This window comes from Dasypus novemcinctus, chromosome 5 (assembly GCF_030445035.2).
Source record: "Dasypus novemcinctus isolate mDasNov1 chromosome 5, mDasNov1.1.hap2, whole genome shotgun sequence".
Lineage (NCBI taxonomy): Eukaryota > Metazoa > Chordata > Mammalia > Cingulata > Dasypodidae > Dasypus > Dasypus novemcinctus.
The window spans coordinates 93,382,328-93,396,008 of NC_080677.1; the positions used below are offsets into that span (position 1 = coordinate 93,382,328).

General features: G+C 35.4%; 1 protein-coding gene across 8 annotated transcripts in view; it reads left to right on the forward strand.

Annotated features, from left to right (window-relative positions):
- The window catches only part of ST7 (suppression of tumorigenicity 7), a 318,541-nt gene that overhangs the window by 181,165 nt on the left and 123,695 nt on the right, over positions 1-13,681 (forward strand). For 4 of the 8 annotated variants that reach the window (XM_058297255.2, XM_058297254.2, XM_071215247.1 and 1 more), the window contains exons 4-8: positions 4,941-4,995; positions 6,006-6,121; positions 7,843-7,918; positions 10,036-10,104; positions 11,978-12,132. In XM_058297255.2, the coding sequence (XP_058153238.1) occupies positions 4,941-4,995; positions 6,006-6,121; positions 7,843-7,918; positions 10,036-10,104; positions 11,978-12,132 (471 nt within the window). The remainder of the gene's footprint in view (positions 1-4,940; positions 4,996-6,005; positions 6,122-7,842; positions 7,919-10,035; positions 10,105-11,977; positions 12,133-13,681) is intronic. The other 4 variants (XM_058297257.2, XM_058297256.2, XM_004455335.4 and 1 more) reach the window with 1 other exon arrangement.

Genomic DNA, 13,681 nt, shown 5'->3' on the forward strand with positions numbered 1-13,681 from the left:
GCTGTCTTCAGGTACATTGTTCTGCATATGTTCATTAGATCTAGTTCCTTTGTTGTGTTATTCAATATCTTTGTTTCTTCACTGATCCTCTCTCTAGATGTTCTGTCTATTGCTGGGAGTGGTGTGTTGAAGTCCCCCACTTTTATTGTAAAGGCATCTATTTCTCCCCTCAGTTTTGCCAATTTTTGTTTCATGTATATTTGGGCACCCTGCTTACATACATAAATATTTATGATCTTTCTTTGTGATAGAGTTCCTCTTTTATTAATATATAGTATCCTTTTTTGTCTCATAACAGTTTCACATTTAAACACTATTTTGTACAATATTAGTATAGTTATCTCAGCTCTTTTTTGTTGTTTTTTTGTTACTGTTTGCATGGAAAATCATTTTCCAACCTTTCACTTGCAATTTGTATTGCTTTTGGGTCTAAGGTGAGTCCCTTGTAGATAGTATATAGATGGCTCTTTTTCAAATCCATTCTACCATCGGTGTCTCTTAATTGGGAAGTTCACCATTAATGCTCAGTGTTACTACTGAATTGGCAGTACTTACTTCAACCATTTTATCTTTAGGCTTTTCTATGTCAGATCTTATTTTTGTTTCTCACTTTTACCTTTTGATCTACCCTTACTAATAATCTTCCTTTCTACACTCTCCTCTAAAACTCTTCTGTCCTTTCCTTTCAGCCTGTAGAACTCTGTCAGTAATTCTTGTAGGACAGGACTTCTCTTGAGAAATTCTCTCAATTTCTGTTTATCTGTGACTATTTTAATCTCTCCCTCATTTAAAATTTAAAAAAAAATTTTTTTGAAAAGATACATAGATCACAAAAAATGTTACATTAAAAAATACAAGAGGTTCCCTTATATTGCCCCCCCCCCAATTAACAACCTCTTTCATTATTGTGGCACATTCATTGCATTTGGTGAATACATTTTGGTGCACTGCTGCACTGCATGGATTATAGTTTACATTGTGGTTTATACTCTCCCCCAGTCCATTCAATGGGTTACGGCAGGATATATAATGTCCTGCATCTGTCCCTGCAGTATCATTCAGGACAATTCGAAGTCCTGAAAATGCCCCCACATTCACACCTCTTCTTCCTTCTCCCTGCCCTCAGCAACTCCCATGGCCACTGTCTCCACATCAGTGATACAATACACTGTCTCCACATACAAGTGATACTAGTCACAGTAGTTCTATAGTAGAATACCAGTAAGTCCACTCTAATCCATATTTTATTCCTCCATCATATGGACTCTGGGATGGCAATGTCCACTCCTCTAAATCGAGAGGGGGCTTAGATCCCACATGGCTGGTGGATGTGATTCTCCTGCTTGCAGTTATAGACACTTTTGTTTCCCTGGTGTGGTGGTTGACCATCTTCACCTCCCTGTTAGCTGACCTGACTCTCCCTCGTTTTTGAAGGGCAATTTGTTGGTACAGAATTATTTGGCTGGCAGTTTTTCTCTATCAGTATCTTATCATATCACTGTCTTCTCACCCCATGGTTTCAGTTGAGAAGTCAATAGATAATCTTCTCAGGCATCCCATGTATGTGATAGCTTTCTTTTCTCTTGCTGCTTTCAGTATTCTCTCTTTATCTATGGCATTTAACAATCTGATTAATACGTGACTTAGAGTAATTCTCTTAGGATTTATCCTATTTGGAGTACCCATTGCTTCCTGGACATATACATTCATGTCACTCATAAAGGTTGGGAAATTTTCAGCCATTATTTCTTCAAACACTCCTTCTGTCCCTTTTTTCTTCTCTTCTCCCTCTGGGATAACCATAATGTTTATATTTGTGTATTTCATGCTGTCATTTATTTCCCTGAGACCCTGCTCAAATTTTTTTTTTCCCTATCTGTGCTTCTGTCTCAGCAATTAACTAATTCTTTCCTCTGCCTGTTTAAATCTACTGTTGTGTGAATCTAGTGTATTTTTAATTTCTTCTATTATGTCTTTCATTACCATAAGATCTTTAATTTTTTTAGGTATATTAACAATTTCTTCTGTATGCTTACCCAGTATCATCTTAATATCCTTTATCTCTTCCTTCATCTCCTTGAATTGATTTAAGACATTTGTGTGGACATCTTTTATTAGTTGTTTCAGATTCTATCTCCTCCAGCTTTTTAATTTGTTCCTTTTACTAAGCCATATCTTCCTGTTTCTTAATATGGCTTGGGCAGGAGCGTATTTTTAACTAAAATATTAATGATGTTATCAAGTCCTTGACAGAGTCCCAAGTAACTTTGAGTGTTTCTAAAGAGTATAAGTTGATGTTAAAGAAGTAAAAATCTTAAAACTGGTTTGAAACATGGAATTTACTCCCCCAAGGCACAAATAAGATAATAAAATGGGCCTCATGGAAAAAAATTTTTACCCTCTAGAGGCTTGAGTTTAGTTTCTTGAATTATATCTTCATATTGTAATATGCTTGTCATTTACACCCTTTGTCCACATTATTAAGCCATCAGATAGCCTGATATTTATGGGTTTTGTTCCCTAAAGTTGTTCCAGACTAAGAAAGTTTTATAGTAAAGATAAGATTGTAGGAACAGAGCCATAACGAATAAATAAATGTAGCTAAGATCTATTTAAAATGAAACTTTGACATGTGTTCATGTTTGCCTCTAGATTACTGCCTTCTAGGTGTTTCTTCAAAGAAAATTATGCCTACCCTGTACCCTCAATTTAAAAGATGTAACTAATGAAGACATTTCTTGTATATCTCTTTATTATGTTTTCTCTCAGAATATTTTATATTTGTTTCAATTACTCAGATACTCATTTCTAAGTTTCAGAGGTAGTTTAAAAAAAACATATTTAGACCACCAGTGTTGACAATAATTTCTTTTAAGTTTCATTCTCTAATAGAAGCCACTAAACCATTTTATATTTCAAAATGTCTGTACCCCCTGCTGGCTATATTGTTGAACTTCCTAAGTATAGATAGCATCTTTTAGGTACTATTCAGTCACTACTTGAGGTTTACACACTATTCTTGTTTACAAATAATTTAATATGCATCTGATATGAAATTGAAATTTCAGTTGAACACGATTTGCTTTGCGTTTATCAGTTGATGTTTGAATAGTGCTTATCCTTCTAAGTAGCATAATAATGCATTTGTAAATATTTGCCATAACCTTTTTACTAATATTTCAGATGAAATACATTGGGGGAGAGTCATCTCTGCAAATGTCCCTGTGTAATTTTAACTATAGTTATCATGTACATAAATCTTTGTGCTTCTTTATTTATCTTTGTCCCTCTTATTCATAGGATGTTTTAAAGTGCTTTAAGAAGAGCACTTTGACTTTTGAAAGAGATTCTGTGACAAGGCAATGGAGGTGGTATGGTCCAAAGAGTTATAAAAACCATAAGAGAAGGGATCATGTCTATTTGGCTTCCCAGTTTGTTGCAAGAGATAATCTGGAGTCAGTGCATTAGTGACCCCTCCAAAGGGCTGTATGTCTGGAGAAAGAATAATTATTTAAGGAAAGCATCATTTTCTAGTTAGTGCCATGTGAAGTGATTACTATTTGCAATAATTGAATCTCAATTTCTCTGAGATGTTGAACTGAGCAAAGATTATTTCCTGAATGGCAAGTTAAGCTAAATTTCTAAACATTGAGTAAATTTTACATGGGATTCTGTCCGAATTTAAAGATAACTTTATATTCTCTATATAAAAATGTGTCTTCCAGTCGTGTTCACCTTCATTCATAATTTTTAACAAGTATTGAGATTACAGAGTGTTCCCATAGTGCTTTTTGTTCTCTTGCATTATATTATATTGTAATTGAGTATTTGCTTGTTTGTTTCTCCCACTGGGTGCTCAACTTAATGCTCATTAGATGGATGGATCAATGTGTGGGTGAGTGGGTAGATAAGATGGTTGGATAGATGTCGAATGTATAGGACCTATGACAGAATCCTAATGAATGATTGTATCATGTGATTTCTGTTATAGTTGGTTACTTTTGTGCATATTTGTCATTGGATGTGATTTTTTGACTGAATGTTTTAAGTACTTTTAAGTGATTTTATATTCTCGTAAAACCTATTCATGCAAAGAAATATAGTATTCTGTATTCTGCAGTGTTCTGAATCAGTAGAAAGTCTTCTTCATAGGATGTTTTAAGGACTTGTAGCTTATTTTTGACACACATACTGTAACAGTCTTAAAGCTATTAATTAACTTGCCTAAGTTAAAATCCTATAGTTCTAAAGTCCTGTGGTACTTCTCTAATGAAGAGGAGCAATCTGATTATTCATACTAACATTATATTAGCATGTTGATTAGTACATTAATTATGTCTGTGTTTATAAAACAATTTATTTTCGTAGCATTTCTCCCTACAGTAATGCTAATTTATTAATTTTCTTATCACTCCATTTCCCTAATGGTCTCTGGTGAATTATCAAAAAATTGGTATTAGTATAAACTCTAATTAAGGGTTTAAGGGTTTTTATGTCTTCTACTCAAGAGCTTAAATTTAGCTTGTCACATATGAAGTTGTTTTAAAAATACATAATTTAGGGTAACAGAAAGGAGTTTTATTTCTACCTATACCTGCCTGTATCTTCCACCTAGAATTTAGATGTAAATTCATAGAATCTGTTCAGACCTCCTGAAATGACCATGGAAGTTATGAGCTAGCTGGTTTTGACATGTACAATGATTTAGCAGATGAGGAGACTTGGACCCAGAGAGATTAGGGGAAATTTCCCAGAGTCCTAACATCTAAGCCACATTTCCTAACTAACCATCCAGAGTTGTTCTTCAGTGTTTCCCATGTTGAGGATGAAGAATAAAATTGTCTTATCAGTTGGCCAGGAAGGGTGTTTTGCTGAATTAATTGGTTTGTACTCTTTCTGAACTCTTATGTATAACATTTTCATACTTTTCTCTCTTGCAGAATGCAAAGTATGGCGAAATCCACTCAATTTATTTAGGGGTGCTGAATATAATAGGTAAGCATTTTATTTAAGGATTTATTTATTTCTCTTCCCTTCCCCCACTGTATCCATTTGCTGTGTGTTCTGTGTCTGCTTGCATTCTCGGCAACACTGGGAATCTGTGTCTTTTTTTGTTGCATCAGCTCACCATGTGCTGCACCACTCCTGGGTGGGCTGTGTTTTTTTCACATGGGGCAACTCAATGTGGCGCACGCTCCTTGCGCATGGGGTGCCCCTGTGTAGGGGAGTGCATGGCATGGCACTCCTTGCATATGGCAGTGCTGCATGTGGGCCAGCTCACCACACGGGCCAGGAGGCCCTGGGTTCGAACCCTGGACTTCCCATATGGTAGGCGGATGCTCTATCAGTCGAGCCACGTCCGTTTCCCTAGGTAAGCATTTTGACAGCTCAGAAAATAAATAGATCTGGTTTAGAAAGCAATGACAGCAGCACATATTTTTGCTGGTTCATTTAGGGGCCATTGTAACAAACTATATAGAGCTTCCAGTTTTTTATACTATTCTCAAATGTTTTGATTTTTCTGTTTATAAATATTTTATCATTGGAATTGATAATGTACAGTAATATATAGTTTATAGAATTTTTCTATATAGCCATCTTTTTCCAAGGATCAAAACATTTTGGCACTTACCTGGAATATTGTTATGAAGATGCCACAGAAGTTATGTTGGAATTTAATTTAGCAAAGTAATTAGGCAAATCAGAATTTTCATACCTTTTGGAAAATGTCTATTTATAATGTTAATTAGGAAAGGTTTTCAATAGCTAGTATATTAAAATTTTAACACAGAAATAAGTTGAAAGTGTTTACTTTTTTCCTTGCTGATAAACTTCCTGAAAGGAGAATAGGGGGATTAAAAAAAAAATGAAAATTTGTATCCATTAGCAAAGTTGGTTAGGTACTTGGTTAATGGTTTATATTTCAACTTTCATGCAGCTTAATATTTTGTAGGCCTTCTTTTCCTCTCTCAAAAGTGTTCAGTTGTCTCATTTTCCCTTTACAGGTACACTTGGGTGACAGGACGAGAACCTCTGACTTATTATGACATGAATCTCTCTGCCCAGGACCACCAGACTTTCTTTACTTGTGACTCGGACCATCTGCGTCCTGCAGATGCAAGTATGGAAAATCCTTGCATACTTGGATAATTACTGGGTGGGAGGGTTTTGTTTGGTTTAAGTATTATGATTTCTGCCTTTAGACTGTCTACTCCATAAAAACTACAATGAATAAAATATTAAATTGGTGATTGACTGGTATTAATGAAACTATGAATTCTGATATTTAAAGGCTTTACCACAATGAAGTATCAGTGTAGAAATGAGTTTCCTTTTTAGAAGTTTAAATGTATTTTTAAAATTTACACCAAAGATGGATTCATTTATTTCAAAGAAGTATATATATATCTTATATAAAGCTAAATGAATCCTAGTTTGACATAGAAGAAAGTGTGTGGTCTCTTGATAACTTTCTAATTAGAAATTTGGATTCAGTGCATGCAAATGCTTTATGAATATATTTTAGTGATATATATGCCTATTTGTAGGTTCACTAGCATTGAAAAGGGACATGGTCTTGGCTGTTGAAGTCCATATTAGTTTTTCATCCTGGAAAAGACTTTGCTTACCATTTCTTAGAGCTTTTCTGTTCACACTGCTTGAGTCCCAAGTAATCCTACTGTTGATGTTTCTGTATTATCAAACTTACTCAAAGTAAATAGCTGAAAAAAAGCTTTTTTTTTCTTAAAGATTTATTTTTATTTATTTAATTCCCCTCCCCTCCCCCAGTTGTCTGTTTTCTGTGTCTTTTTGCTGCGTCTTGTTTCTTTGTCCACTTCTGTTGTCGTCAGCGGCATGGGAAGTGTGGGCGGCACCATTCCTGGGCAGGCTGCACTTTCTTTCGTGCTGGGCAGCTCTCCTTATGGGTACACTCCTTGTGCGTGGGGCTCCCCTATGCGGGGGACACCCCTGCATGGCAGGGCACTCCTTGCACGCATCAGCACTGCGCATGGGCCAGCTCCACACGGGTCAAGGAGGCCCGGGGTTTGAACCGCGGACCTCCCATGTGGTAGACGGACTCCCTAACTGCTGGGCCAAAGTCCGTTTCCCAAAAAAAGCTTTTTGAAAAAGGGTTATCTACATCTTCTTAGGACTCTGACTTATACAATCCAAATTTATAAAACAAATTATGTAAGGAGATTGTTACTCATTTTAAAAGACACTCTACCATTGTGGAACACAATAGCACAATAAATATTTTAAGCATTGAGCTTTCCGCTATGTATTCAAAACTTGCACTAATATATAATAACTGGCTTGCATGCAGATTTTGGCTACAGGAACACAGGTTAAGCAAAACCTAAAACATTTCCTTCTGAACCAATTCATAATTCTTCAAATGGTTACCAAAAGGGTCTAGTACCCAGAGCTTGTAGCAAGTGCTTGGAAAAATGACAGGTAGATGTATATTGTGTTTAAGTGGAAAGAAGAGATTAGTAGCAATGCCATCTTAAATGTGTGAAATATATTCTCTACCATCAAATACATAGGAATGAGAAAAAGAAATATAAAGCTCTGTTAGTGCTGTTTTTTCCCTTTATTTCTTTAGTCTAAGATTTAAACCTGTGGTTTTAGTACAAAAAACATTTATAGCAGAAACAATTAAATTGCAAATTAGAATGCATAGGTGTGTCTTTGGAGACTGGGGCTGACTGTCATGGTCAGTGGAATAATCTCTTGTTTTTCAAGCTGAAAACTATTAATTTTAGCTATTGTCCTACCATTTAGAGTTACTAGTAATGTTTAAGGATTGACTTACCTTTTTCTGTTTTTCTAAAATAGTTATGCAGAAAGCCTGGAGAGAAAGAAACCCCCAAGCTAGGATTTCTGCAGCTCATGAAGCCTTGGAAATAAATGAGTAAGTGGGATAAAACCTTGTTTTTAAAAAAGAAATCTCTTCCTTTGCTGAATATATTCAGTTGCCACTGAAGGGGATATGTAGTTGAACTTCAGGTTTATTTTGAGAGGTGTTACTTTATAAAAATTTTAAAATGAAGGACAACCATATATAAGTGGTTTAGTCATTTTAGAGAGAATTTCAGTGCCTTTGCTATGACCATAAATTAAATCACTTCAATGACTCTCCCTGGGATATTTTGAGTATAAATAATGAATGCAGTTCTTTACACAGGAAAAACATTTTGACAGAAATTTCTGTAAAATGCTTATCTGTGCTCTCACATTTTCTGTATAGAACATCAATTAGCAATGGAAACATAATAAATAAGTGAAAGAATAATATTTAAAAATATTTCAAAATCAAGGCAAAGAGAAGTTGTCCTTAGTGTTTTTAAGCATTCTATGGGTTACCATTGAAGGCTGGAAAATCTCTTCTGGAGATCTGAGAAAATGAGAAAGGTTCTTAAAGTTGGAGTCATAAAAACTCAGGGTTGGCAGGGACCTTATAGGTCATTTAACTCAACCACCCATGTGGTGCTTGAATCACCTTGACACTATCACTGCCAAGGCATCATTATTCAATTATTTCTTGACTTTTTTTCTGAAGAAGTTTATAGAATCTTCTTTAGAGGTCTTGGAAAAAGATTAGATTTGCTTGAGGATTTAAGATCCTATCATTGAAACATGTTGATCTATTTGGTTCCTGATTCTGTCATGCAATGTATTTATTTTCCCGTTTCTTGTCATTTACAAATTTGATATGCCTGCCTTCTGTGTCATCCACGTTTCTAATAAAAATATCAGGGCCAGGGATCAAACCCTGGGACTTGCTATATAGAAACCACCCTCCAGGCTCATGTCTTAATGAATTACCATCCTTTGGTATTGTTCAATCAATTACTAGGCCACCCAGTGACATATGAGTCAGCCCATATTTCCCCATATTGATCTTAAGAATGCCATTGTAGCTATGGATCTTTAATGTATAGTAAATCTATCAGAGTAAATTAAGCTAATACCACCTGATTTATTTATTCTTAGTGAATTTAAGCTGGCTTCTAGTGGTTACTACTTTCTTTTAAAAGTGCTTGAAGACTATTCCTTTAATAGTCTATTAGAATATCTTTTCAAATAGCTGTTCTATAGTTTGGAAGTCTGTCTGCTTCCCCTTTTTGAAAATTTATACTGCATTTCTCATCTCATCTTTCTGGTACCTCTCCATTCTTCGTGATTGCTCAGCTATCCATGGAGAGCAATTCTGTGCCCTGCCTACAAGGACTATTGGTTTCCTGGGATTTAATTTGCCCATCCTAAAACCCTAATTCATTTAGAATAGATCGGTTAATTCCAGTCTTAACATCTTTTTAAAACATTTTAGAGTTTAATTTCTTCTCCCCATTTAAATCTGATTATCATCCTCCTTGATGGAGAAGCCAGGAACAAAGTAGGAGTTAGAGTTTTGCTTTCTCTTTATTATCCACTGCTGTTAACTGTAAACCTTCCTCATTTTGATATTGTCGTTTGTCTTTTTTGCTGATTTGTTTTTGTGATAGTTTTGGAGAAATGGGGATTGTGATAGAGCCTTAAGTGTAATTTTAAAATAGGAAATAGTGGTTGTCTTTAGTAGTTTGTTTTATTTTGTCTTTATTTTGTTTTGCAAGCTTCAGCTAATTGAGAGCTTTAGCTCTCCTGACATTATTCTTATAAGTTCATTCCACTCTCTCACAATCCTTCATTACATGTCCTTTCTTCCATCTTTTTTACATGTTCTTTAAAAATCTGACCTCGTGAGAGATCTCTGTGCAGCCATATTGGTTCCTTAAGTGTCACGCCTCTTTTCTTCTTTGGAGGATCATTTGTGATTGCAGTTATAATTCACATTTGGAAGCTTCCCAATCCTTTTAAACCATTTTTCCCTCTGAGTGTCATGCCGTTAAATCATGCCTCTTTTCTTTGAATTTTTTGAGGTTCGCTTTCCCCTCTTTGATTATCCTGAACCCCAAAATTACATAGTAACACTCTCTGAATGTTCCTATCAATTTTCATTTCACCAACTATTTTTTTCTTCTTGGTCAGAATTAGGTCCAGAGTTGAAGTTCCCCTAATTGCTTCTTCTACCATCTGGGAGATAAAATTGTTACCAAAGTAAGTCAAGAGCCTGTCGGGTGCCCTACTTCTAACCAAATGAGACTTCTTTTAGCAGATGTCTGGATGGTTACACCCTCATCACCACACTTTCTTGCTTCTGTTTGTGTATTGTGTTGTGACAAGGATGCATCATCTGTATCTTTCATTGAGCTGAGCAGTCTGTTCTGTACTCCCCAACCATTAGCACTTCTATTGCTCTGTCCTTTTTCCTTCACTCACAAGCTCTTAGCATGTTTTTACCCAAGACTCATGAATTTCCACATAGATACATGTTTTCTTGGCCAGTAGAGCTACTCTGCCTCTCCTAAGAATACTATTTGAAATATAAATAAAGCAAGCCAGTTAGCCCCAACCATCTTGAGATAGCAGCCCACCAACTACAGTCTTATAGTTAATTCCTTTGATATTGTATCTGCCATTCAGTATTATAATCTCAATTTTAACTTCATTACCCTTGATCTATATTTTTATGTCTGCATTTGAAGCCTAAAGTATTGCTTCTGATGCCTGTCTCAGTTATTTTCTCCAGTGAATCACCGGGCAGTTTCAACATCATTATTCTTTCCAAGTCATACCTGCTGCCCTCCATGGTAACTGGATTTACAGCTTTTATTTCTGGGCATTTTTCTCCCTGCCTCATCACATTCAGTTTAAAGCTCCATTGATCGGTCCTTGCCTGAAATTAGAGAGATTGGCTAAGGAACATACAAGACCACTCCTTAAGGCTAAGATTAGCTAATAACCCCAAACCTTATATTATCTGTAAGTTCAGACTCCTTGTCTTAGCTGGCTGTTGCAGTTTATTCATAGTAAAAATAATATCTGGTTTTAGCTTCTGCTTATTATATCTCTCGTGGTCTGATGAGGTTCTGATAAGTAGTAAATGGCCATAAGAGGGGCAGTGGAGGAGGAGGAAGGAGAAGGAATGTGGTACAGATCAGAACCTGCATGGTCTTTTCTGTCCTCACCATTTTCTATTTCTTTGGCAGTGGGTTGTTCCTAAGGGATTTGGAAGGTTTAAAATTCCAGTGGCTCCCAGCAGCCCTTGTTTGTTAGTTAACTGCTTATCTTTTCTGGCTTTCTACCTTAGAGGGTTGTTGAAAGGATTATATGAGATAGGATATATGTTAAGTGCCTGGTAGAGTGCATAATATTTATTAAGCAACATTTAGTAGCTATTGTTAAAGGCATGAGATTGAATTCTTATTAGTTACTGTGGCTGGATCAGATTTTGAGCTTTTCAGGAATAACACTAGTCATTTCTCTGAAGTAGAAAATCAGTGCTAACTGTAATGAGATGATGAAGTGCTGGTTTGTTTTGCTTTAATAAGTAGCTTAATTAATTTCTCATGCTGAAGAAGTCCTTAGATCAAGGAGAATTTGTGTTTAGTAAATAGAAGTAAACAATATAGTACCTCTAACTTTTAAGACATTTAATAACAACTATCATCACTGTCATTAGTTGACATTTATTGTGCATGTACCACATGCTGACTACTGTATTGAACCCTTCATATGCATCACCTTAAGTAACCTTCACAACAAAACTGAACAAATAGATCCATGGTGTTCTCCATCAAAGTAATTACTTGCCCCAAGTGTCACACAAATAAGGGGACAGAATCCAGGTGTGAGTTTAGGCCTTTTTGACTCCAGAGCCTGTGCTCCTAATACTACACATCCTGACTCTCAGGCTAAAATACAGACATTTCTTTTGTACCATTATTTTGTGTCAACAGCTACAAATGGATGCATGAACCAGTTGGCCACTGCATGTTTTGGCGTAACTCTTTGCCTTTCTGCATGCACTCTGAGCTGTTATGATGTCCTTGGATTTGTAATTGATGGTAGCTATTATCTGAATGGACAGGTGTGCAACTGCTTATATTCTCTTGGCTGAAGAGGAAGCAACAACCATTGCCGAAGCAGAAAAGCTGTTTAAGCAGGCTCTGAAGGCTGGAGATGGCTGTTACCGGCGTTCTCAGCAGCTACAGCATCATGGATCCCAGTATGAAGCCCAACATAGTAAGGTTTCCTCCAGGTTAACTCATTGTGGGGGATCAGAGTTATAAAATGATTAATCAAAGCAAAATTTCAGGCCATTTCAAAATATGAAACTCCTAGGTGAGAACAAAGATTGGCTTTTGTCTCTCTTTATTTTTGTTCCCCTCCCCCCTTCCTAAATGAGCACCTGGTACCTAATTAATTTGTAGCTTCATTATCTTATGTGCATATTCTCTTTCCTGTCCATATATTCCTAATCTTAGAAATAAGTGGTAATAAGCTTTAACGGTAACTTTTTTCTCCTAGAATTCTCACATATATCTGTTCATCAGCTGTTTCTCTTTCCTAGTTGGGAAACTAGTGTTATCAAAAGGTTTTTATGAGTCTTCTAAAGCATGGATTGAAATAGGACAATTAAGAATGTAACAGTTATTGGTGATTGTCTCAGCATTTAGCTCTTATTTAAGAAGCATTTATGTTGGTTTCCAGAGAGGAAGAGCCAAGAATTTTTAACTATTTACCCTTTTTATATTAGAAGTAATGACTTATTTTATTTAAGATAACTTTAAAATCTTGACCTTTCACTTCAGTGAAACTGGGAGTAAGTGATATTTTGAGGAAGATTATAGAAAAAAGTCAACAAAATCATTTCTGGAATTCCCTGAGCAACTTGAATCATCAATTGGTTGGGTGTTTAAACAAAATTTAGCCATCCTTATTGGTTGAGAGTGTTTACATCACTCATCAAAAAATTGGGCCATGTCTTTAAGGTGGGATTCTTTTAACCCTGGCTCTCCCTTCTGCAATCCTGGAGAATAGGAGTGTATCTCATTCATATTTGAGATTATATAATTAAATTTTAGTGTTAAATTTGGATTCAGTGTAGAAACCGAGTGTGTTAGTCCCTTTCGCCCAGGTGACAGCAAGATCTTTGGACTACAGCCTACATATGCATGAGTATATCCATACAACCCATCAATGTCTGGATTTTAAAATTTTCTGCAGTGAATTTATGTGTTAATCATGCCTCTAATCACGTTGTGCTTTTTGAAAAAAAATATTATGTATAACACTATGAATTTTGAAGACACATAGTAAATGTCTATTTTGTAAACTAAATGGGAATTAACACAGAAAATTACATCATCTTTTATACAGTTTAAGAAATTTTTTGCTTCTTTTCTTTTCAAAATTAAAACCTTTCAACTTGTTACCTAAATATATTTTAAAAATATAACCATATCTTTAAAATAATTTGTAGGTACTTGGCTCATTTTCAGGCCACATCTTGTTCTCATTATTTAAAACTTGAAATGTTAGGACTTTGATCTTAATATCTTTTAATAGCTCATATTATACATGTATTTAATCTAAAACAGGTGTGTGATATTTTTCCAAAAACATGATAATTTAACTGAAGATTAAAGACATGCGTGTTCTCACTGGTCTGGGAATATATAAAAAAAGACTATAGTTAAATATACAATTAAGATAAGAAGTTGTTTAATATGTTTTTTAAGAGACATTTTGGTGACTATTATTGTAACTATTTAGCTTGTCAATGCTTTCT